Source organism: Perissodus microlepis, chromosome 7, assembly GCF_051167445.1.
Source record: "Perissodus microlepis isolate ML-2025 ecotype Zambia chromosome 7, ASM5116744v1, whole genome shotgun sequence".
NCBI lineage: Eukaryota > Metazoa > Chordata > Actinopteri > Cichliformes > Cichlidae > Perissodus > Perissodus microlepis.
The window spans coordinates 56,891,206-56,915,626 of NC_140467.1; the positions used below are offsets into that span (position 1 = coordinate 56,891,206).

The 24,421-nt window shown below is 35.6% G+C and overlaps 1 protein-coding gene across 4 annotated transcripts; it reads right to left on the minus strand.

The window, feature by feature from the left end:
* Positions 1-3,562: 3,562 nt before the first annotated feature.
* On the minus strand, positions 3,563-24,172 carry syk (spleen tyrosine kinase). 4 transcript variants are annotated; one of them, XM_084936194.1, is made up of 17 exons: positions 23,805-24,172; positions 23,234-23,300; positions 20,864-20,910; positions 19,572-19,701; positions 16,141-16,613; positions 15,170-15,330; positions 11,480-11,618; positions 11,256-11,337; positions 11,047-11,102; positions 10,653-10,709; positions 9,816-9,882; positions 6,775-6,934; positions 6,018-6,227; positions 5,429-5,618; positions 4,570-4,710; positions 3,980-4,092; positions 3,563-3,873 (listed from the first exon to the last, which is right to left on the minus strand). In XM_084936194.1, the coding sequence occupies exons 5-17, from the start codon at positions 16,540-16,542 to the stop codon at positions 3,801-3,803; spliced, it is 1,851 nt and encodes a 616-aa protein (XP_084792320.1). In that variant the 5' UTR covers positions 16,543-16,613; positions 19,572-19,701; positions 20,864-20,910; positions 23,234-23,300; positions 23,805-24,172; the 3' UTR covers positions 3,563-3,800. The 4 variants fall into 4 exon arrangements, with proteins under 4 accessions (XP_084792320.1, XP_084792321.1, XP_084792323.1 ...); XM_084936195.1 differs by lacking the exon at positions 23,234-23,300; XM_084936197.1 differs by lacking the exon at positions 10,653-10,709.
* Positions 24,173-24,421: the final 249 nt, after the last annotated feature.

Genomic DNA, 24,421 nt, shown 5'->3' on the forward strand with positions numbered 1-24,421 from the left:
CAGAGAGCACTGACAATGTTAAAATGTCCAGAGGTCTTTAAAAAAAAACACTCTTTTGTCAGACTATATTGAAAAAATCTCGTTGTAGATTTGATCAAACCTTTTGATGTAAGCACAATATTGACTTTTATTTTGACCTAAAGGTAGGAGTGTTGCATCACCATTGCATTAGTCCCATCTAAACCCAGAATTTGCCTTTCACTAACAGTGCATATGCACAAATGTGTGTGCAAACTTTACATATGAATGTTTCATGCATAAATGCATGATTTATATTATTTTCTTATATTCATTTGTTTGTGCTCTATGAACAACTCTGGAACTGCATTAGGCCATATGTGCAAACAAATAATCATCAGCCAAAAGCTTTTTGGAAACAAAATCTCGCAAAGACAAACCATTGCAAATAGACTGCATTAAATTCCCTTCCAGAGTCTCTGTCTGTGTGGTCTGCTGGGTTCCCTTTGTAGTCACAAGTGTTATAGTGGCACGGTTAGCTCCCAGCTGGCACATCCCTTAATTCTGGGAACAGTTTGGCCAACAAGTTAATAATAATTTAATGGGGTATTATTTAGGCATGCGCTCATAACTGCTAATGACATGTGATGTTTGTGCTGCACTCAGCTGTGACATGGGGTCTTCTGACACTGACTCAGGGGAGGAGGAAACGGTGAGCCCTTCTCAGGAGACCCCTGCTGGTTCACTCCTTGGAAAATATTTCAACTGGACCAATCTCAGGACCATACTCTACACTCAGCCTTTGACTAAGTAATAATGATGGCCAAATAGTGCACCCCAATGTAGCACTGATATTTCCTAATCTCTTAATGACTATATTATATATATATTATATTATACAGACTATATTAAGTGAGTCATGACACTCACACAGAGGACGAGCATACCCAGTTGTTGGTGTCAAAAAGCTGCTGGGAAATTATTTTCCAGTTGGTTCACTAAAACTCAAAAGCAGGGAGCAGGGCATATGGAGTATGACAAAACTCTGGGTGTATGTACCTCATTAGTCCATTTCACCAGAGTGCAAAGGGATATTGCTTTGTATTCTAGTGCATGCTACGTGATATCCTGAGGCAGTGCCAGATTAATATTACTGCTTGTTGTGCTATGTTTAAGTTTAATTCCATTTTAAATACTTTATTTCTATTTAATGTTGAGCATCATATTCTATATATCACATTTGTGGTGACTGTCCTTTAAGGACCAAATATCTGTGAAAAATAATTAGTTGTTCATGAACTCAGAAATACAGGTCTACATCTTGATTTTTCAAAAAGTATGTTAATATATAATTTTTTAAAAATCAGCTGAATTAAATGGCATGACGAATGAGTGATGTGGTCAGTATTCACAGGTTAATATTCACAGGGGATTCAAAATATAAATGAAAATTACCAAAACAGCTGGTTAAGCTTATTGCATTCAGTCATTCTCATTAATCTGTTAATCTGAAAGTGCTGATGAGCCTGGACCTACAACAAGTTTTTCCTGCTCCATTAATGTGGTTAGCAAGATGAAACTCATCTGTTATGATGCCAGATTTCTGAAACTTGTTGAGTTGCTATTGTGTTTCCACACTGCTAGTAACTGATGACAGAACAGTGAAAGGAAACCAGCAGCAGCTTGCCTGGCACTCTCTTCTCCCATCAGTATACCATAAAGCACCAGAGGGTTATCCACAATGTGGATGCGCATACCACCAAAAACAAGCTGCTGATCTCTCAGCTTGCCTAGCTCCAGTTATTGTTAACAGGAGACCGACAACGAGCCCTCAGAGGCAGAGATGCCAGAGCTATGAGATGAAAAGTAAAATAAATGCAGCTTTCAGCGACAATAGCCAAGTCTGGCCACAAGATGGCAGTATTGTGCATCCTCTTTAATGTAGTCTCCAGGTTGAAGTGATTTGTCAAGTCACTAACTGGCTGTGGTAGATAGCTGCCCCTCCCTGAACCTGGTTGCCTGTGTAAAATCAAACACCTAGGCATGCAGACTGCTTCCACAAACTCCTATGTAAGAATAAGTCACTCTCAGGAGCTCAGTGGATTACAACATGGTACACAATAAAGTGTGGTTGCTTACTCATCTACCTCATCTAACCATCTGAAAACAGTCATCTTTGTTGTTTACAGGAAGATTACTTACCTTGAACCTTGCCAGATGTGATTTTGTAAAGCTATGGTCATATACTTAAGGCACTGCATAATTCAACAAGTAAATGATAAACTGCATAATGCATCTATAACAACAGCTTGACTACATAGTAGAAGAGCCTGGGTACCCAGCTTGCCCACCTGCAGTCCAGACCTTTCACCAGTTGGAAAACATCTGGTGTATCATGAAACAAAAATGGAAGAACTGGGATTGTTGAGGAGCTAGAACCCTATATCAGAACAATATTCCGCTGCCAAAATTCTAGCAACTGGTCTCCTCAGTTCACTGATATTTATAGATCAAGAGGAGGTGGAGCTAAAGATAAACATGTCCTTGACCTAGCTTTTCTCATTTTAAACATTTGATATAGATAGAGAGCAGATAGTCTGTCTTTCACATTACAGTATGTATCTGTAGGTAATATAAGCAGACATTCATAGCTTTTCAATCCTCTGTTAACCATCTCCCTCTGTTGGCTTTTATTGGTGTCATTTGTGTACTCAATGCTCTAATTCTCTGATTAAAAAGGCCTCAGTAACTTCCAGATTTCAATCTGATGCCATGTCTTTTTCTTTTTGAACTGTTACAGATTTACATATAACTTTACTACCAAAAACTGTACTTGTAACAAAGAAAAAATCATTATCACATCATAAGATGGCTTTGTAGTTGCATCTTTCTTCACTTCCAATCTCTGTGGCACAGAGACAGTTGTTGATACCTTTGTTAACACCTTGTTTTAATCAGAATCCTAGGGTTGTGTGATGTGTTGCTGCCATGTTTCATTTCCACCAGTTTTTTAAAGTAATTTGTTCTGGTTTGCTACAATCACCCGTACCAGGTATAGAGGCTTAAGATATTGGTACCTAAATAGATAGGTTTACTTTTGAAAAAGATTTGTAATGCATTTATGAAGCTCTAGCTCTAGTCATTTGTTTGCCACTGTTTTTCTGTTCAGGAAGTAGCTCAACAATCCATTTGAATTGTTCTACTTTATTGCTCTTAGCTGAGGTTTTTGTAAACAGCTAATGTTTCCTGACATCTCAATAACCAAAAGCGCAAAATAGCAGCAAATCCTTTGTCAGATTTTGAGTTACTCTAATGTTTTAAATGTCAACCAACCACTTGGTCACTGACTTTGACAATGTATATATGTAAAATAATTTGAAGGCATATGAATGTAATTTATTCATCTTAGAATTGTTTATGCAAGTACAGAAACTCAGAGTGCTGAAGATGCTGAAACAAGGTCGGATTGTATGTTTATATGTTTCATTACAATGACAACATAATCGAACTACATTAAAACAGATAATGCCCTGATATTAGGAATCTTATAGGAAAACAGTAAGTTATGTAGTTTTTAGGTATAACATCAGTGGTTGCCGTGAAATAAGATAGACTTGTAACAGTTTATTATCATTTTCATATGGCTTACATTCAAGAACAAATAAATGTAATAGGAATTATATTTGCATAATCAGAGTTTATATTAAAAGAGAATATATTCCAGTTAAAGTCTATATTTTACAGCATTTATTATCATAACAATCTCTTAACCAATATGTGTAAAAGCTCATTTTCATCATCAGCCACTAGTTTGCATAGTCTCATAACATTCAAGTGAGCAATCACTGTGCAATGTCGTAGTAATACTCTCGTAGTCTTGGCTCAACAACATTAAATCCAGGCCTCTCATTTGCCCTGGAAGACATGAAAATAACATGCAATAATCACAAAAGATGTCCATAAAACATAAACCGATTTGCTGTTTGTTCAGCTAATGCCTTATGATGAACATGTTACTTACTTATATGTCCAGCAGGTCTTCATGAGCTCATACATCTCCAGTGGACACTTCTCTGGGGAGTCCATACGCTTACCACTTTCAATCATCTGCAGGACATCATTTCCTTTCATTCCCTGTAAGGAGTTAAAAATTCAGAACAAATAAGACGCCATCAAATAAACTGAAATGTAAAGGCATAGAGATTATCAAAGTCATAATTTTTCATGAAAGTAGTGGCATATTTTGTTGCAAACACTATTTTTTAATAGCAATAAGAAGGTTAGTACATAATTCTAAAGTCACACACTAAGATCATTATGATACATGCAATTCATAGGTCAAGATTTCATAGGTAGACAATGAGTACACATTACAAAATTATTCTATAAATTACAACTAAACAAATCTGAAACATTTGTTTTGTAGTCATTTAGTTTACATAAAACAGCAACTATAAAGAATAAAAATTAACAAAATAAAGGCTGCAACAGCTTTACATTTTTGCCTGTAGCTGCTAACAGTCTAAACTAATATTCAAACAAAAACACAATGTGTGAGTGAGTAAGGTTACATGTGTCACCATAACTCCTTATATTCAATAATAATAATACCTTGTATGGTTTTTGGCCATAGGAGTAAGCCTCCCACATGAGCACCCCAAAGCTCCACACATCACTTTTGGATGAGAATTTGAAGTAGTTTATACATTCAGGCGCGTACCATTTCACTGGCCACTTCCCATGACCTTTTGCCTAAAGGGAGAGACACACAAACATAACTAGTTTTAATTTCATGCCACACTGGTCATTTTACAGCTTCAAATAACACAATGATTAGGACTGGTTCCTGGCAGTAGTGTTCACAATATGATAACAGATACAAGTAAGGCAGATTGATTGGTGTTAGTGTTACAGTTATTTTAATGCTTTACAGCAGGGATGGGCAAATCCAGGCCTCGAGTGCCGGTGTCCTGCAGGTTTTAGATCTCACCCTGGGTCAGCACACCTGAATCAAATGATTAGTTTATTACCAGGCCTCTGGAGAACTTCAAGACATGTTGAGGAGGTCATTTAGCAATTTGAATCAGCTGTGTTGGATCAAGGACACATCTAAAACCTGCAGGACAGCCCTTGAGGCCACGAGTTGCCTACCCCTGCTTTACAGTAACACTTTCATTGAGATTGACTTAGTTTTAAACAAAAATCTAAGAGTGTTGATGCATGCTCAATCATGAAGATAAGGAAAGTTTGTGGGATTCTGTTCATGAGGACAGTATTTTCAGTGGGAGAAATATTTTGTCAGTCATCAAAGTGACTTCTTTAGACAAAATGTTTCTCTCACTGAAAACGCTACGTCCTCACGAACAGAATCAACTTTTTGGGAAAAATCTAAGACGTTCATAGAGATGGACCATCAAGGCTTTTTGAGAGTATAAAGACAGATGACGTGTCATCCTATGCCATATGTTACCTTGTAGTAGTTTTGATCCTCAGCAACAGCTTTAGAGAGGCCAAAGTCACTGATCTTGGCATAGTGCTGTGTGACCAGCAGTACATTCCTTGCAGCAAGGTCCCTGTGGACAAAGTTATGCTCCTCCAGGTACTTCATCCCCATAGACACCTGATGGACCAGCTCTGTGATATTCTTTATGGCCGTTTGCCTGGAGATGAGGAGTTGTTGTTACTTTAACTCTAAAAGCCACCATAAACCTCACACAATAGGAGAACTGTATTTTGAAATCTTTGATTTTTTAATATTCTGCTATTTTGAAACTAAAACTTATAAATAACTTCACATTTAGAAAAAAATCAGAGTGATTTGTCACTTTAATCTCCTAAACTGGAAAACTTGTGGAAAGATCAAAATTGGATTTTTGATGAGTCGGTTGGATGGGTCCATTCCATTGTAGAATAACTCAAGTAACTTACCACAAAATAGTACCTTTATAAATAAAAATTCAGACTCTATCATAATGTACTTGCATTAATGTGAAGAAAAAAAAAACAATGTTCAAACAAACCAAATTGAAGAAAGAGCAAGGCCAAGTCGCAGTACATACTTATTTTTCTGCAGGAACTTGTGGAGGGGTCCCAGCTCAGCCAGCTCCATAACTAGCATGAGGTTCTCTGCTTCACAGATACCAATCATCCGGACAATATATGGATTGTCCAGCTGCTGCATTACATTGGCTTCCCGCAGCATTTCGTCACGTACTGACTGGTTGTTATCATCATTCTTCAAGATTTTGACTGCAACTGTCTTCTCTGTCCTGATATGCAACATGGATTAGTGTAAGTATTAATATGTTACTACAACAGAAATGCATTTTTCAGACATTTTGACTCATCCACAGTCAACATTCATCATCAGCAAAACAACATAGTGGTACGGATATCAATAGACACAACTGTCAATAGAGTAAACCAGTAAGACAAAAGCAGTATAGACTTGTATTCTGTATAAAGGATGCTATAATGAAGCCATCTTTTAATGAATGCAGGGACCAAGACTGTGATATTTGTGTCCTGTGGACTTTGCTTGCTTTTGATTTGTATGATATGAGCTGTGTGTTTTTGGAATTTGAATAACCGATTGAATATTTCTTTGGGAAAACAATGAAACAAGATGTGCTGAACTCATATTTTATTTTTTGGGTTATATCAGTGAATCACTGACTGTGAGTTTGCATGCTGCAGTCAGCAAATCATAAATATAATTTATGATAGGGAGAATATTTTAAATTTGTAAGTCTGACCATTTAACAAAGCATTGTGGTGCAATGTTTGTATGTAGTAATGTGATTTAATGTAGCATACTTTCTCATCTTGTAGGTGCCTTTCATGACGGTACCAAAATTCCCAGAGCCCAGTTCTCCATCCTCCAAGAAAAGATGTGAGCGATCCACTGTAGAACTCCGCAGTTCATCTGGATCTGCATAAGGACTCTCATATACCTCTGTGTCCATTGGCATGGCCTCTGATGAAGAATTCAACATGTCAAAATTAGGAAGCAGTGAAATATTAAATGAAAACATGTGAATTTGGATTTTACAAGTTTAGAATGTTCTCTAGCCAAAATAATAGCTCGATATTCAGGTAGATTTTCCCTATTCAGATTTATCATAATCTATCTGTCTACACTGTAAAAAAAATCCTAATATAAAAGTATTTTACTGTGTATTTTACAGTTTTGTACTGTTCTTCTAGAATATCATTAAATTTACATCAATAGACTTTGATTTCACATTTCAAATGTAAATTAACGTAAAATCACTGTAATGTAATAAAACATAATTTTCTTGTTTTTTAAATGTATTTGTCTGCACATATGCATATTTAGATTGTTAAAATACATTCACAAATGTATCATGATTTCACAAATATTTGTCCGTTATTTGAAAGATTGAACTGTTAAATTCAAATGTAATGCTATGGAAAAATATATAAAATGATTCTTATAAACTTTTTTTACATCAAATAATAATTATTATCATTGCTATTTAGGGCGATCGTAGCTCAAGAGTTGGCAGTTTGCCTTGTAATCAGAAGGTTGCCGGTTCGAGCCCCGGCTTGGACACTCTCGGTCGTTGTGTCCTTGGGCAAGACACTTCACCTACTGGGGAGGGGAATTATAAAGTGGAGGCTTTGAGGGTCTCAAAAAGCGCGATATGAATGCAATCCATCATTATTTAAACCAACTGTTAAGTGTAGATTTCTGTACGTTTAAGTATTATTATTCATATTGCCGCATTCATTGACCTTGTTTATAGGTAATTTCATTGTTTAATCAGATTAAATTGTTCCTAATTTAATGTTTCAATGCACTTGAAAAAAGCAAAATCCCAAGTAAAATTAGGGCAACAAATTGTATTTTCATTAATGGAAATAACCGTATTTTTATGAGTAAGTTATTTTCTGTTATTTTACGGTATTATTTTGGTGCCCCAGCTGCCAGAATATTACTGTTTTTTTTTAAGATGTTTTCTCTAACAGTGTAGTATGTCCCCTATATGAAAGCATAAAACTGATTTTACTTATTTTTGAAAAACATTGTACTGGAAAAAATATTGAAGGAGTACTGTACCTTCAGCATCACTCATTTGAAAGTGAAAAGAAATGCATTTTTTAAATCAGATTACCATAATCCAAAAAATCTGTCATTTCTGACAGATTCAAGTTAAAGTTCATCCTAATTTTCCTCAAAGACTGGTCATCTCGAGTTACATGTTCAGGGTAAAGGAATAGTCTTGGTTTTTGTTAAACAAACAAAAATTAACAGTATCCCTTGTCTTGTCTCATTGATATGGAGTCGTAGTGAGAGGCTTTCCTTTTTTGGTCTGGATCAGGTGACCTGGATGCTCTCTTGGTTAGGTCTAGTCTGCTGACAGCACTGAGTACTTTCCTTTCACTCTCTATAGATTCATATGCCAATATTGCATGTGATTATCTTTTGTCTGCTTGTGTTTTGTCCCGTTTGTTGTATGCTTTTGTTACACAGAGCAGCTACGTGAACGGTACTCACACAGAGGTCAGTTATCTTTTTCATTTCTTTACATCTTCATGATATACATCTGGATACTGTAGCTCCCCAGAAAAAAACCCTCAAATATACCAGGGAGTCTGAAATACTTGATCCACTGGTATAATTCTCAATACACACCTTTAAAACCGATAACTAGTAAGCTAGATATATTAAAATAATTACGTAGTCTGGAAAAATTGTTTGCTGCTTTATTTAAAAATAAGCCCTCACAAAGCTGGAACATCTTACTATTCATCACTGGTTGAAGAAAATAAGGACAACCTTAGGTTTCTCTTAAGCACAGGCTGAAAACAAGTTTGTTTTGAGCCAAACATTCGTTTAACCTTAATGACTTGATGAATTTCTTTACAAATAAAATTGTCACCATTAGAGAAATATTGCTTGTAACCATCTCACAGACATAATATTATCTACAGTTACTTTCAGTACCATTGGTATTCATTTAGAGTCTTTTTCTCCAATTGATCTTTCTGAGTTAACTTCCGTAATTACTTCCTCCAAACCATTAACATGTCTTTTAGACCCCATTCCTACAAGACTGCTCAAAGAAGTCCTACCATTAATTAATGCTTGAATCTTAAATATGATCAACCTGTCTCTAATAATGGGCTATGTACCACAGGCCTTCAAGCTGGTAGTAGTTAAACCTTTACTTAAAATAGTAACAGTTTTTACCCAACTCTCTTAGCTAATTATAGGCCAATCTCTAACCTTCCTTTCATCACAAAAAAATTCTTGAGAGAGTTGTTATCAAACAGCTAACAGATCATCTGCAAAGGGAAAGTTTATTTGAAGAGTTTCAGTCAGGTTTCAGAGCTCATCACAGCACAGAAACAGATTTAGTGAAGGTTACAAATGATCTTCTTGTAGCCTCTGACAGTGGACTCATCTCTGTGCTTGTCCTGCTAGACCTCAGTGCAGCGTTTGATTCTGTTAACCATAATATTCTATTACAGCGATTAGAACATGCTGTAGGTATTACACGTACTACGCTGCAGTGGTTTGTATCATATATTTCTAATAGACTCCAATTTGTTCATGTAAATGGAGAGTCCTCTTCACACACTAAGGTTATTTATGGAGTTCCACAGGGTTTCATACTAAGATTAATTCCTTTTACATTATACATGCTTCCTTTAGGCAGTATCATCAGAAGGCATAGCGTACATTTTCTCTGCAATCCAGATTACACCCAACATGACATAGAATCTATGCTAAATAATATTTACAGAGTATGGAACATGCACAAGCAAGTTAGCAATTAAACAACAGTACATCAATATAGGGTTTGACAAAGGCAGTCTAAATAACTTACCTTTACCGGGTATCCTAGTTTCATAAGGATTGGAGTTATCTGGAGGCCTGGGACGAGATGGTCGGTTCTGTTATCATCAGAGGAGACAGTGTTAAAGAACATTCATTGTGAGAATGCATGAAGTATAGCTAAATAGCACTTACTGCTGAAAGTAACCTGCAACAAGTGAACACATGATTTCAAAGAAGGGGTTTAGGACAAGTTTACAGTCAGGGGGTATTTTGACTCTCAAACATCTCAAGCATAAAATCTCAGAAAAAATTAGGAAGAAGACTGTACAAGATAAAAATGCAGGATTCAAAAAGGGAAGAAAAAAAGACATCCGATCCAAAACTTAACTGTAACAAAGCCAGGCAAAAACAAGAATAAAAAAGAAAAGAAAAGAAAAGAAAAGAAAAGAAAAGAAAAGAAAAGAAAAGAAAAGAAAAGAAAAGAAAAGAAAAAAATGGCAGAGGGATTTTAAAGGATGGAACATTACATGTGGACAATATTATCACAAGCACATATAGAAAGCTACCAAATGGCTGCTTGTGGTTCTATAATGTAATTGCACTGGGTAACCTCTGGAGGGTGTTAAAACATAATTACAAATACACCAACTAAGACGTCACACCAATTCAATAAGCTTGTGTGCACTGACATCCATTATCCACTTGGATGTGAGATCTGTCAGAGGGATCAGAAAGGACATAATTCAAAGGACCAATATTGCAAGAAAGAGTTAGTAAATAGAAATCCACATTCCATTAGTGAAGAAGTGCAGAGGGAGAAGGAAGGTGGCGGTTACACACTGCTGTGAGCAACTATGACTGAGGAAACAGGATGTGTGTAATGCACCTTTTTTATGCCGGGAACTTTACTGATGATGGTGAAAAATCCATCTGTCGCACTTTGCTAAAAATCAAAATGTCAGAGAGGTTATCATTAATGGTAATATTAAAATCATGCATGAAATTATTACAATAGATTACAAAAAGATTAATGGGAAAAATAGCTCCAAACGAGGATGTGTGAAGTCGTCTGACACACACATTCATCTACACATTACAAGAAACATTTCTATGTTTGTTTTACCATACAGGGCTTCCTGAAGAAGCCATATCATTCTAATAATAAAAAACAACCCTTGTCGTAATGTTTAATGGTAACCCATACAGGCTGACTGCTGAGGCCGATTTAACCAGCATTTCTGTTTCAGTTGAATGTATTAATGCACATAGATGGAACTTACAATGGCAGAACCAAGTCTAGGATGGCCCGGTGGAAGAAAAGGCCGTCCTATCAGCCCTGTGAACATGGAATAAGACAAATGTTAATCAGCTGTGTATACAGTGTTATAATTTAGAGTATTTTAGTTATTAGTTAACATGCAGTGAAATTTGCTTTCAATGAAAGTCTTGCTGTAAACACATTTCGATTAGTTGTGTTTGTGTTTCTTACCAATATCTCCATCAGGCCTTGGACAGGGCTCTGTTAGCACTCGCAAAAGACCATCTGGTTTGTATGAGTAGTGCTCCACCAGCTGTGTTTAAGCAGAGGTGTAGGCAGAGTACACACACATAAGTTTTATCACGTTACCTTGTAATACATTATACAATTTCAAACAGATTAAGATTGTTGAAATGGTCTAAGTAGCCCATAAATATAAAGCACACTGGGATAACCTGCCACAAGGTGTCAAATTTCTTGCCCTCTGGAATGGAGAGCTTGCCAGCCGAGTCCTTGTCAATACGATAATGCATGACCTGTCCTTCATGCAGTAAACACAGAGCATAGGATCCATTCGCATCTCTCTGCCGAATCCTTCACACAGAAAAAAAAAGGAAGAATCGTTTGAAACAGTTTTTGTTTCTGTAGTTCATTATATACATATATACCATTAAATAACTACAAAAATGTTCACATCTGACTGCAAACTGTGAATCAGTGATTAGGTGGTTTTTCAACTCATCTGATAGCTATTATGGAACACAAAAGCAATGAATATCTTTTTTTACAGTTTCAAGATGTATTAACATTATTCACGCACAATACTTAAAGGTCACAAGAAAAAATGTCTATAAATGTAAATAAAATCAAAATCCTACTTATTGTAGAGTCTTTACCTTATAATAGAAAGCACCTTGAGGCAACTGTTGTGATTTGAGGCTATACCAATAATACTAAACCGAATTGGCCTAAAATCCTAGTGCTCATGAATGAACTCATGAATTTGTATATTTTTCTGTTTGTTTTCATTTATTTATTTTGCAAATTTACAACTTTAATTCAGAAAATTATGAATATTTTCCACTGCTGCGTCTGTATTGCTTTTTATTTATCTACGATGGCTCACTAAGCACAATGAAACCAAATATTAGTCTGAATTTTCAATTGAGAAATCATGTTACCCCGCCTATTACCACATACTGTGTCAGATGTGATAAGTTGTGGCTAAGTGCAACTTTTTTCATAGACTAGCATTTAAAAAAAAACCTCATCACATGGAGACATTACAGTAAATAAGAAGTAAGGAGAACTAAAAAGGAAGTAAAACTAATAGCCTGTGTGCTATTATAAATAACTGTGCTCCAGAATGCTATGTGTGCAGTATGTGATTCACTCTTAACAAAATTTCAATAAAATTTAGAGACATAAGCATAACATGATGATGTGTTTCAGTGGAAAGTAAGTTTCCTGCTAGATGTTACATGAGAGAAGGGACAGAACAGTTACATTTTGCCCTGCTGTTAGTCTCCCTCTTGTTTGGCTACTTCAGGAAGTCCTTTGCAAACTGCCAGAGCGGAAACCACAGTGTGTTTGTGTGTTTGTGTGTTTGTGTCTCTCTGTGTCTGTATGTGTGTGTATGTGTGTGTGCATGTGTATGTTCCTCTCTCTTTCTTCAAGCGAGACCACAGCCGCTCAACTGAAGCTTGAGGTTCTATAAATACTTTACAAACTTTATTCAGTGGTTTCAAAGCAAAAAAGATATTTTACGCATTTGACAAATGAAATGTAATAAGATGGAATGGAAGCAATACAGTGCTAACATAGCTGTGTTTGTTTAGACTGCTTGCATTTGTAGAATTTGATGTATTTCACTACTCACACAGTTACTTTATACTTGTAACCTAGAATTCTGAGATCTTGCTGTGTAGAGGGAACACAGCACTGTTCTGCTTGGGGTCTGCTGTTGACATGGTCTGAATCGCAATAAGTCACTATTGTTAATGTTTAGAGCGTAAAACAATATAGCAAAGTAATTATTGCAAACATCTGTTCAAGATCAAATTGAACAATTGTTGTTGGTCTTGAGTGTGTGTGTGTGTGTGTGTGTGTGTGTGTGTGTGTGTGTGTGTGTGTGTGTGTGTGTGTTAGTAACAATCAGCTTACAACCACTCTTTTCATTTGCAGAACCAGTATTAATTACATTACAAAACCACATTAGAAAATCATATATAAAAAATACTTTAACAACGAACAAATTGACATAATATGTATCTTTCAGTCTTCATCTATTCTCCACCTTTTTGAGAATAAAAGTTACATAAGAGAACTACTCAATAGGAAATACTCAAGAGTTCTGCCCCAGAGGAAAGGAAATTTCTAAATATTTTCATTGCCCAACCTATTTCTCAGACACATAACTGAACTGAGTTTTGTGTCATTGTGAGAGTTTAATCATTTGCTATCTCTGAAAGGCAGAAGCTCCTGGAGGGAAAAAAGCTACCCTCGACTTTATTAATAATTTCTTTGCTTTTTCTTTTCTCACTTCACTGATCTTGAGTTCACAGCTCTTGAGATAACACTCAGAAAATGCAACAAAAAAGGATGACACTGCACAATCTTAGGAGTTCTAGTTTCAGTCCTGTACTTTGTGCCCTGCTTGTTCTTGTGTTTCTTCAGTATTTGGATGTTGTAAGTTGTCTGAGACTGTATTCTTTTGCTCACTAATTTTGTAAAGCTGCAGAAAATATTACTATTTTACTTTACTTTTGCTGCTCAACATAGTCTTTCATTTGTCTCCTCTGAAATAAACATATAGTTAAGTTAGGTAAAGTAAAGGCAAACCAAAAGCAAAACAAAATCTCATGAGGTTATTAAATTGTCAAGTTCTGAGAGGATTTGGGTTACAGAATATTGTATGGCTTTCTTGGAAAGAAAATAAATGAAAAGAGTCTGTTGATGTTGTCTTTAAAACAGTGAAATAAAGAACTGACTCAGTCCAATTCCAGGTGATGTTGCAGTGTTGTGTGTATAATGAATTAATTTACTGTTTTGGCCAGACCTCAGCAATATGAAGTAAGACAATGAATCTGAATAAGACTTCTACTGTCATTGAAACAGCTGAACTTTTGAGTCTGATTTCACTGTTTTACAGTTACACAAAAAACCCAAAAGCATCCTTTTCTGAATGAATTAATACATTAATATTAAATAACAAAGCAATTTACTGTGCATGAACCACTTTTAGGTTTTGTCACATTTCTACCAATGTGGTAATGTTTTTTTTTACTCTAGTTTATCCTATTTAGCAGTTAGGAATGCTATGAACACTATGAACATAGTGAACGTTAAACTAAAATATTTTTAAAATGCAAATGTAGTTGAATAATATTTTTTTTACCAGCTAACTTCTTACAAAGTGAAGCTAAGAGGAACTGAAATATTAAAACCACATTAAACCAATGTCATTTGTTTGTAAAACAACACCTCGTTACATTTTTCAAGGTCTTTTCTAGTGCCATGAGGGCCATTTTGTCACGGGCAAGAATGTAGAAGTTCAGCACGAGAATCACTGTATGAAAAATACAAAAAAAAAAGCCATTTTAAAAGCAATTAGTCCAGAGTCAGACAGACATTTTAATATTTTGTTTTCCATCATGGGGGCTGTGGTTAAGGTCTCTTCAGCTGTGTCAATTCATTGCACACTATTTGCACACACTATCAGTGGCAGGTTTCCCAGCTAAACTTGCACAAGTGATTCATTTTATTGAATAGAAAAATTATGAATATAAATATAGAATCATAAAGTCCATAAAGAGGTTTTCTTCCAAGCCATAACTCTAAATGCTCTTCAGTGACATTTTTCTACCCTGTCAGATAGAACTCAAATTCAATCCATGTAGTAACCGCAAGCAGTTCTTTAAAACTATGTTTTAACTGGTTTTCTAAAATGTATTGATCAGGACTAACAAAACATGAACAATCCTCTGCCTGAGACAATTATTTTTCAGACCAGAACCAAAAGACGCAGTGTAAAATTTTACCATGAGAGGAATGATAGTATTCTTCTGGCTTTTTATAGGATTTTATACTACTGCCTGCAAACACAGCAAATAATTTAATAAAAAGAGAATTAATATAATACTTACAGAAACTTTCCATTTGCACGCGGGCCACTTTGAAGCCTGGGCTCAGAGTCTTCTCGTGTTATTGTTCCATGAAACCAGGGCATTCTTTCATGAGCAGTGGTAGCGATGAGCTTCTCCAGCTGAGGTCGCTGGCTGATGATGGCCTGCTCCAAAGCTGCACCCTGCAAACAGGCAACACACTTAGCTGCACTTGTAATATAAAGCTAGATTAATGCTGCCTATGTCCACCCAGGGCACACTCGTAAAACTCACTTTAACTACAGATTTATCCAGGTATAATGGCTGACTTACATATTGCGCCTGTCTAAGAAGTGGTTTTGTACATACATTCATGTGCAATTGAGAACAAGAAGTGACGCACAAGCAGCAGAGTCTGAGGAATAGTTGAGATAACCATTTATGTAATTTTCTGTATTTTCAGTATGGAAGAGACAGATTGGATACCACTATTGTTGTGGTGGAGATACTAGAACATCAACACAACCTGAGCTATCAGTTGCTATTTGGGCCTCCTGAAGTGAGCAATGCTTAAATGGAAATTTGGTTGATTCCCTTCAACATTACTGGGAGTCCATGATGGTCTTATCTGGTCTGGTCTACTAATGAGGACAATTTTTAAAGGTAGCCTTTTGATCAAGATATGGTAACACAGTAGCATTATTTAAAAGAAGTCCAAGTAACATTATTACCAAAATTGGAGACAGACCAAAGTGACTTTCCTCTGACCTTCTTTACTTCCTGCAGTCATATGCTTTTTCTAGGCCTAGGGTTTATTAACAAAATTTAATGTGTGTAAAATGTAAAATACACTTTTAACATCTCAACAATTATGTTGGTGACGTTTATCATAAATGTAAATAAAGCCCAAACTGTAAAAAAGCATCATTTAGTTTGCTATGGTATTCCATAGAGTTCTGACTTCTCATTTCAAATATGGTTTTCTTATATTATATAATAGAGCTGAAACTTACCTGCAGGTTCCAGGTCTGCTTTACATACTCCCGTATGAGTTTTTCCTTCAGGTCCTCAAACGGCCCAACTTTCGGCTGCATGTTCTTGGGCCTGTTACAAGGCTTCTTCAGCAGACACACAAGACCGTCTGGTTCTTGGGAATGGTAGTCGATCACATCAACGGGACTTCTGTAGCTCTTACCACCAGCAATAGCATACATGTCATTGGGTTGTCTTTCAATTGTGTAGTGGTAACAACGGCCTGCATTTGACACGGACAGTGCAAAGCCTCCAAGATAGTTTCGGCTTTGCCGTAGGAGGTACAGGCCATTGCTTAGGCCTGTCTGCCGCAGGTAGTCCTCTGCCTCTTCCCTGGTAATATTGCCATAAAAAAATGGCAATGAATTTACATTGTCAGCCATACTGGCTTTTGGTGAGTGGCTCCCTTTAAGGAAGTCCCTTCACAAACTTCTTCCACTAGGATGAAACTCACCTAAAAACAAAAATTGGAAACAAATAGGAAATGAGACAGATTTCAAGTAGAATTGCATGACATGATAAATCATTTAGCACTGAATCCCACAATCGAATCACAAACAATAAACAATCCCAGCATATGGTGACTGAAAAGTCAACATGTGTGATGATTTTCTTAGTTTGCAAATTTGTATTCCATTTTGTCTTTTGAGTCTTTCATAATGCAAAAATGGTGATTAGTTTCTGCCTGTTTAAACACAGCAGTATTTTTGTTTCAGGGGAATTTTTTGTTTTGTGTTATTTTTAACTCTGTCTAAATTTGCACAGCACAGCTGCTCTTTTGCATGAAAACCAAAATCTGAAAAAACAATAACTTTAACCATTTGAAGCACAATATTTAAATGGCTTAAACTCACTTTAAGTTCCCAGAAGACATGACGTGATAGTGTTTATAAAATTTGGATACTTTTTTTTTTTTCGTGTAGAGCTGCCTACCTGCTTTGCAATGTAAACTAAAGCACATAAAACAAGTTATCATTGGGTTTCAGCAGCATTGCTTTTTGAACACACAAAGGTCAGAAATAAGTCTGAGCTGTCAAAGGTTTTGACCATGTTTTAGCCATAAAGACACCACATAGACACAGGTTCCTGACTTTTTCACCTATTATTGTCTTTACTGTGTTTTTAGGTTCTTATGTGGAACTAACCTGACCAAGTCATCAAAATATAAGGATTCATTTGCCTTTACTAACATTTTAAAGATACCAAAGTATATCCTGGACACCAACAAGCGATAGATCAACTTTGGGAAGAAAATAACTTTGACAAACCACTTCCTTCTTTGAGAGAAATATGAATCTATTTTAATGCTGAATGCAGACTGCAACTGAAAGTATGAAATATTTTTGCTGGTTAGACAGAACCATTTCAAATTCAACAACCATTAATGTACACATAATGAAAACTAAAACTCAGCTGAAAAATTGCAAGGATGGTGACCTTAAAAACCTGACCATCATTGGTAGGCCCTTTTTTCAGATCACTGTGCACATGATCAGTTTCAGCAAGACAATTCCAGCTTTTCTTAAAGTAAAGTGACCACAGTGATTATAAAATGAAACCTTAGAGTTTGTCCTTGATTCTATTTGTAAATCAAATAGATAAAGCAGCATAATCCATTTGATATACATTCATTTTTATTCCTTGATTATTCCTTCGTCCTAATAAACATTTCAGAATTCAAAACAAATTACAATTCCTTGCAATCAGTTCCCAAATTTAAAGCTCTGGACAACACAAATGTAGTCACAGAAACAATCAATTAATCTACAGTTAAATATATAGAAAAACATGGGCACTGATTTGTGTAATGCTAAAATTTTGCTCTTCTATTTGTTTTGTGACAGCTTTTTGCTCTTTTTATTTTATCAGTATTATATCATTTAAAAAGTAATTTCATCATTGCTTCACCCATTACCCATTAAGGGACTGATGTCCTCATTTTACTATAATGCACATGCAGTGGGGACCTCTTTTGCAACTGATAGTGTTTTTCTGCATTTGTTCCTAATAAATAACCGATTAAATAAAAGAATAAATAAATAAATACAAGGTTTAGACATTTTTTTAACTGTTGCAGATATTAAGACAGTGCGCTGACCTTGTTTTTATGACCCCATTGTTCCATTTAACACTTAACAAAATCTTTCCTGTTTGTAATGCACAACAGTCTAACATTGAAAATAAAAATTTAAAAGGGAATAAGCTGCACATTTGTGACCTAAAATAAGCAGCTTCTGGTATTTCCTGACAATGTCATCACACTACAGACCTCTTGAACTCTGCTCTCCTTTAGAATCTACCTTCCTTTCAGACTGTTTGATGTTATTTTTGATTGAGTTGTACTTTGTATTTTTTGTTTTCAATGAAATGCTAGTCACTAGCAGTTAATCCTTTTTAATCATTTTACTTGCTAAGCAGGAATGTACAAATAGCTTTCAATGTGCAGAAAAAACAATTAAATCTAGCATCCATAACTTCACACGTAGAGATAGATATATGGTAGAACAGGTACTAAATGCAGTAGGGTTTTCCTTTTCTTTAACGAAACACGAGGACTACAAATAAATTTCCCTCAAAAATAGAATTAATGTTAGAGTACTTTTGTCTAAAAGCTGTCTCATATCGCATGTCATAAATATGTCACACTAAAATGCTGTCACTGTCTCTGAAGACAGTTCAGATAGTTAACTGTAACACTTTTGTTTACAGATAAATTTGATGATTTTTTTTTTTATCCAAATTTCAGTACTGGGTATCCTTTAATGTGTCACACCCAAACTCTGTGGTGTCATTCAATGGCTTATGCAGTTGGAAAGAACCCAAAGACACGTGCCAGAAAAAAAATGCTATGCTAGACACAATTATTTTTATTTCTTGATCAGTTTTTAGCTGAGACAGTTGTTTCAGTGAAATCATGCTGAGTGTTTGAAATGTCTGGTGGTTTTTTTAGGCTCAGAAGTGGAATTAAGCACTTTGGTCAAATGTATTTTATTATTTTCCACAGCTGAAAAAAGATGCTAAAAGTGCCTCCTGATAATCTGACACTGTAGATAACACGAGATCCAGAACATTCTTTTATTTTTTCTTTAAAAACACTATTAGAATGGTAAAATAAGAAAACAATGGCCTAATCACTTAAATGATTTTAAATGTATTATTCATTGAACATAATTATTACTTCCCAAAAAAAGCACAGCAGCAAGGGAAACAAATGAAAATGATCTCACACTGTAGGGCAGATTTTTTTTTCTGATCAAAAACAAGTCAGCAGTTAGTGAGAAATGGTAAGCCTCGATAAGACAGTAAAAAAAAGAGGAAGTATAATTATTGTCGTTAACAAGACAGTCAAATGTAGCTTACTGGTAAATTTTAAATAGTCGTTTTTGAAAGAAGACACAAAGACTACACTTACTGTAGATATTGTTGTGAACTAGTTCCACTGTTCAACTTCAGAGCCCAGTTGAGTTTTTCAGCCCTTCAGTATATCAACTTCCAACAGTCTGAGCAATACATGAACAGGTCATCTTAAATTCAGCCAGCTCCTGACAAACAAACAAAAAAAAGTGCTGTCAATATCTCATAAAACCAGGGAGCTTACACTCACGGGTATCCTGGTTGTGTTTTCCAGCTAAAGCAGGTTAACCTTTACTTTAAGTACTGACACACAGTAAAGCGGTGGAGCTCTGAAGCTTCCTCATTTCAACGACTTCCTTGACAATTTAACTCTTATACTTCCCTTTTTTAATCTGCACACTGACCAACAAGACAACAGGAAATGATGTGGCAACACCAAAAACACAAATAAAATGTGTAATTCAAATTCATCGTTAACTCAGGTGGAACGTTAATTTTTGGGGGAAATTACTGTTTGATATTTTCTTTCTGGCCTGTAAAAAATGTGAGATTATCTGAGAGAATGTACTTGTTAATTATAGTTCTTTTTCATCTATTTCTTGTATTTAAAAAAATGTTAACATTTGGCTTTTTTTGGTATGTGCTATGATGTATTTCACATGTTTTATCATATCTCAAAAATTCTAATCTTATAATGAATTTTAGAGCTGTTTTTTCCGAGCTTGGTGGGTCTTCAACATGTTTATGTCTGTCATGTTGTTCCATGTTATCTTAAATCTCACCATCTTTAGTTTTAAAAATTATTCTAGATAATATTATATAAATATTTCTTCATAAGTGAGCTTAGCTGTTACCTGCATGTTTTTACTGTTACCTGTGTTCCCAATTGAGAGTTTTATGTATTTTTTTAAAAAAAGGTAATAAATGTGATACTTTGAGTTTTCTGACATCAACACTTTGAAACTCTCGATGTGTGTGTGTCAGTATAAAATAGCACAGGGTGGTGGAAAGCAGACAGGGACAGTCAGTCACTCGTGTTTACCACTCAGGAAGCGCCAGCTAGCTTTGGTGTGTGTAAAACTCATCACATACTAAAACAAAGACACACATGCATGCATATATACATCCTCGAACGTCCTTGAAGCTGCAAACTCTGGCTGATGTGGTCATGGCCAAAATGTTTCCAATCAGTTGCAAGTAAGCTGAAAATTGCACAAAAATGTAAAATACATAAACTACAACTGTAAGGAGGTGGTGTGTTTCTGTAACTTTGTCAAGACCATTTAAAACATTTCCTTTCAGAAGTATAGTGTGATCACACCAAGTTTCTCACCTACTACTTATACTTACGTTTCTCTTCATCTCTAAAATGGGCTGGTTTAACTATCCTGTTTGACCTGTGGATTTTAATTGGAACAGAATGAAATATCCGTCTATAGTTTAAAACATTATTAAACAAGGATGTAAATTTATGAGGTTATGAGGTTATAAAACTCTTTGCTATGTAGAGTTATATCACAGACTCTTAATGGGTTATGGTTTACACACATAATGAAAACTTTACAGTACATTACAGTAAATCGTTTGCAAACATGACTAAATTCTGAATACATTTAATGCTCTACTAGACTGTAACTGGGTGGTTACCAAAATAATTTGAAAACACAGTTATGCATGAAAATCAAAACACAGAGCTAACTACTGTTTTAGTACTTAGTACCTTTATTTATCATAATGATCTTTATCTCTGCTTCTTTTTTTTCATTCTTTACAATTTGATAGCACATATCAGAATGTATCTAAGTGAGTACAAAGGAAATTCAAGAGTGTTTTTGAAGTTATTGAAAAAATACCATTCATGATTAAAATGAACAGACATTATTTTTTTCATCAAGAAAAGGCTCATTTTTGTTTTGGGTTGCTTTTACAATTTCAGATAGTTATAGCCAAATAAAGAAGGACTTTATTTAAAAATAAAACTGTGATGTTACAAGTATAGAAAAAACTCTGAATCACTTGATCCTACTGCAGTAATCTCTGTGACTGGGTCTGAGTAAAAGTAAAAGAGAGAAGGGCATGAAAGAGATTGTGTAACACTGACATTTCAAGCTAAAGTTGTTTTATGCAGATTTAACTTTAACTTCAGGGCTAAGGAGGCTAAGGTTTCTTTGGAGTTGATGCTCAGGGGAATGGAAAAAATCTCAACCTATGATGTCAATTGTACATTTAGTGGCCTTTGTACTGTAACCTTATTGCAACTATGTCAAACTTATGTGTCTTACCGCTGTGGAGGAAGTGAACTGACTTCACTTTCTCAGCTGTTTTTACACAACTTTTAATTGTTGCCTTCTGGGTGTAAATAAAATATTAAGAGTAACGTTTAAGTTCTTGCATGTATCCAAAACGGTCAGGTAATACAAACGTGACTTCACCAGTACCTTCTGAAATGCAGTGACATACACCTACATAGCTTTAGTATGCATTCTGACCACCTGTTACATTCTGTTACATTTTAGTAACAGTTGGGAGAATTTTTTTTAAAGGTTTTATTTTGAAAGTTTGATTATCAAAATTCTGTTAACATAAGCATCACTACTGGAAGATTTCATTTACCTATATACCATATGGCTCCACCTTGTGGAGAGCCATACCATCTCAACATTGCACAAACCTCATATATGCTGGAATAATGATGGATACTCTTTAGATTAAAAACCATCATACACGTTAGCACTACACTGAAAAAATAATAGTGCACACTCGGTTAGCTTAACATGCTATGGTTATATGATCTATAAATACCACAAACAAAGCTCAGCTTAAACCTTTAAATGTTTAATATCTGTCTAAAATACTAATGTTTTAACCAGTACATCTGAACAGTGACATACTCATATTCTTCAGGTTGGTCAGATAAAAATAAAAAGAAATTTAAAATGAACTGGCAGCAGGTCTCTACTTTAAATATAAATAGTGTCTACCACTCGCTTCTTCTGATGGTTTCCTAGTGTACTATCAAGTATCTTGTGTACTTTTCTGTATATTATTTTAAACTGTACTTTCATGGACGAGTGCTAGTGTGGGTGTGCTTAACTTTGTATATGGCATAAATGCTTATTGAGTTCTTCTGCCTATGTTCACACTGCAGTAGAGCTGCCGTATTCATGTTGCAATTATGTTCTCCTTTTTGTTTCCATCAAGTTCGTGTTTTCTATAATTAAACATTCTCAAATGGTGTGTTGCACCATGTCTTAAAGACATTTCTTTCCTTTTCTGTTCAGGCATCTGTATGCTGCATATTTAAATGATCATTATTCACCATATTATTTTTTTCTTATAGTCATTTTACTTTCAGAAACAGATCAAAGAACAGTGTTTCTTAAGAGCAGTGTTGATCATTTATTCCCAACCTTTTTTCACTGTCTCACAACTTGATTTTAAATGTTTAAAAAAATTATAGGTGTTTACTGATTTACCTAATCTAACTCCACCTCATCCAAAACTGATCCACACCTTCCATTCCATAGAATAAAAATAAATTGCAAAGACCAGAACATGCAATCGTAAAGGTGAAAGAAAGAATCTTAATTTATTACATCTGTAAGACAAAAAAAACCTCGTAACTAAGGCAAAAACAGGAGAAACATGACCAATTAAAATGGAGAATGTGTAAACTGACCCACAATATGATCAATATCAACATCAATATGATTACCGTACCGTGTTCTTACTATGACTCTTGTTAGTATTCTCCACAAAATTTCTCTTAATTTTGTTACTTCTGTATCTGTAACACACACACACACACACACACACACACACACACACACACCAGAACAGAAAAAAACCCAAGTGGGCCATTAAGACACAACTGTGTCATACTGTGGTATAAACGGATTATACAGAGAAGCAGCAAATCATGCGCAGTGGAGGATCCCACAGTTCACTTCTGTGTTACTGCTGAACACAAGCTCCATTTTTGCATTTGTAACATGTGTTCTGCTAAAGCTAAACTGTGATCCGTGCCTTTTAATCATAAAAATATCCTTACATGTGCGACAGAACATAACGAATAATATGCTTGCCCCTGCAACAGAAGGGTTCACGCCAGTGATCTTTTGGGACACGCCTCTGTGTCACATTTTATCCGCATCATTTGCACGGTTTAATTCCTGTCCTGGGACATTATCATCGGGTCAACTCGTGTTTTTTCTGTCATATAAATTCTATCTAAATGAAGCTGTTACAAAGATGCGGCGAAATGAATCGATATTTGCGGTCATATACTCACCCTCTGGAGCACAGTCCGTTTATCTTATCCATCAGTCACCCCATTGCTTTTATTCTGTTTGGTCGCCTATAATTTTAACATTACTATGCTGGATAAATTTGATGGCGATCTGTGGACACAAATGTGGTATCCTCGGAGCTCATCGGTAGCATCCTTACTGCTTTGAAATATTTACAGATGCAGAATATGAGCTTCCGGAGCTTCGCCATCCCTGGATCACCTCCCATTGGTCCATACCCACAAACACATGCAGTGATTCTGCCGGCCTAATGCCCCCTTATTCCCTGAAGCAGATCATCTTGTTGTCAGAGTTTACAGGCATATCCGTCATATTTCTATCGGTGTATGCACTATAGACCAATTCAGATCTGTTTAATGTCAAATTTGTTACAGAAGTAAAATGAGGTCCATTCAGCATGCAGTAGACAATGTCGCCAGCAGGTGGTAATGTTGCTACATAAGGGTTTAATTTTCTGCTGCTTGCGGATAGTTTTTCAGATAGCGCGCGTGCGGCTGTCACTGCCTCTAAAACAGGCATGCTTATTTAAAATAATCTCTATTCTAAATAGTTATTGTTTCTGAAAGCCCAGGTGACTGTGCGTGTGAGTTTATATTGG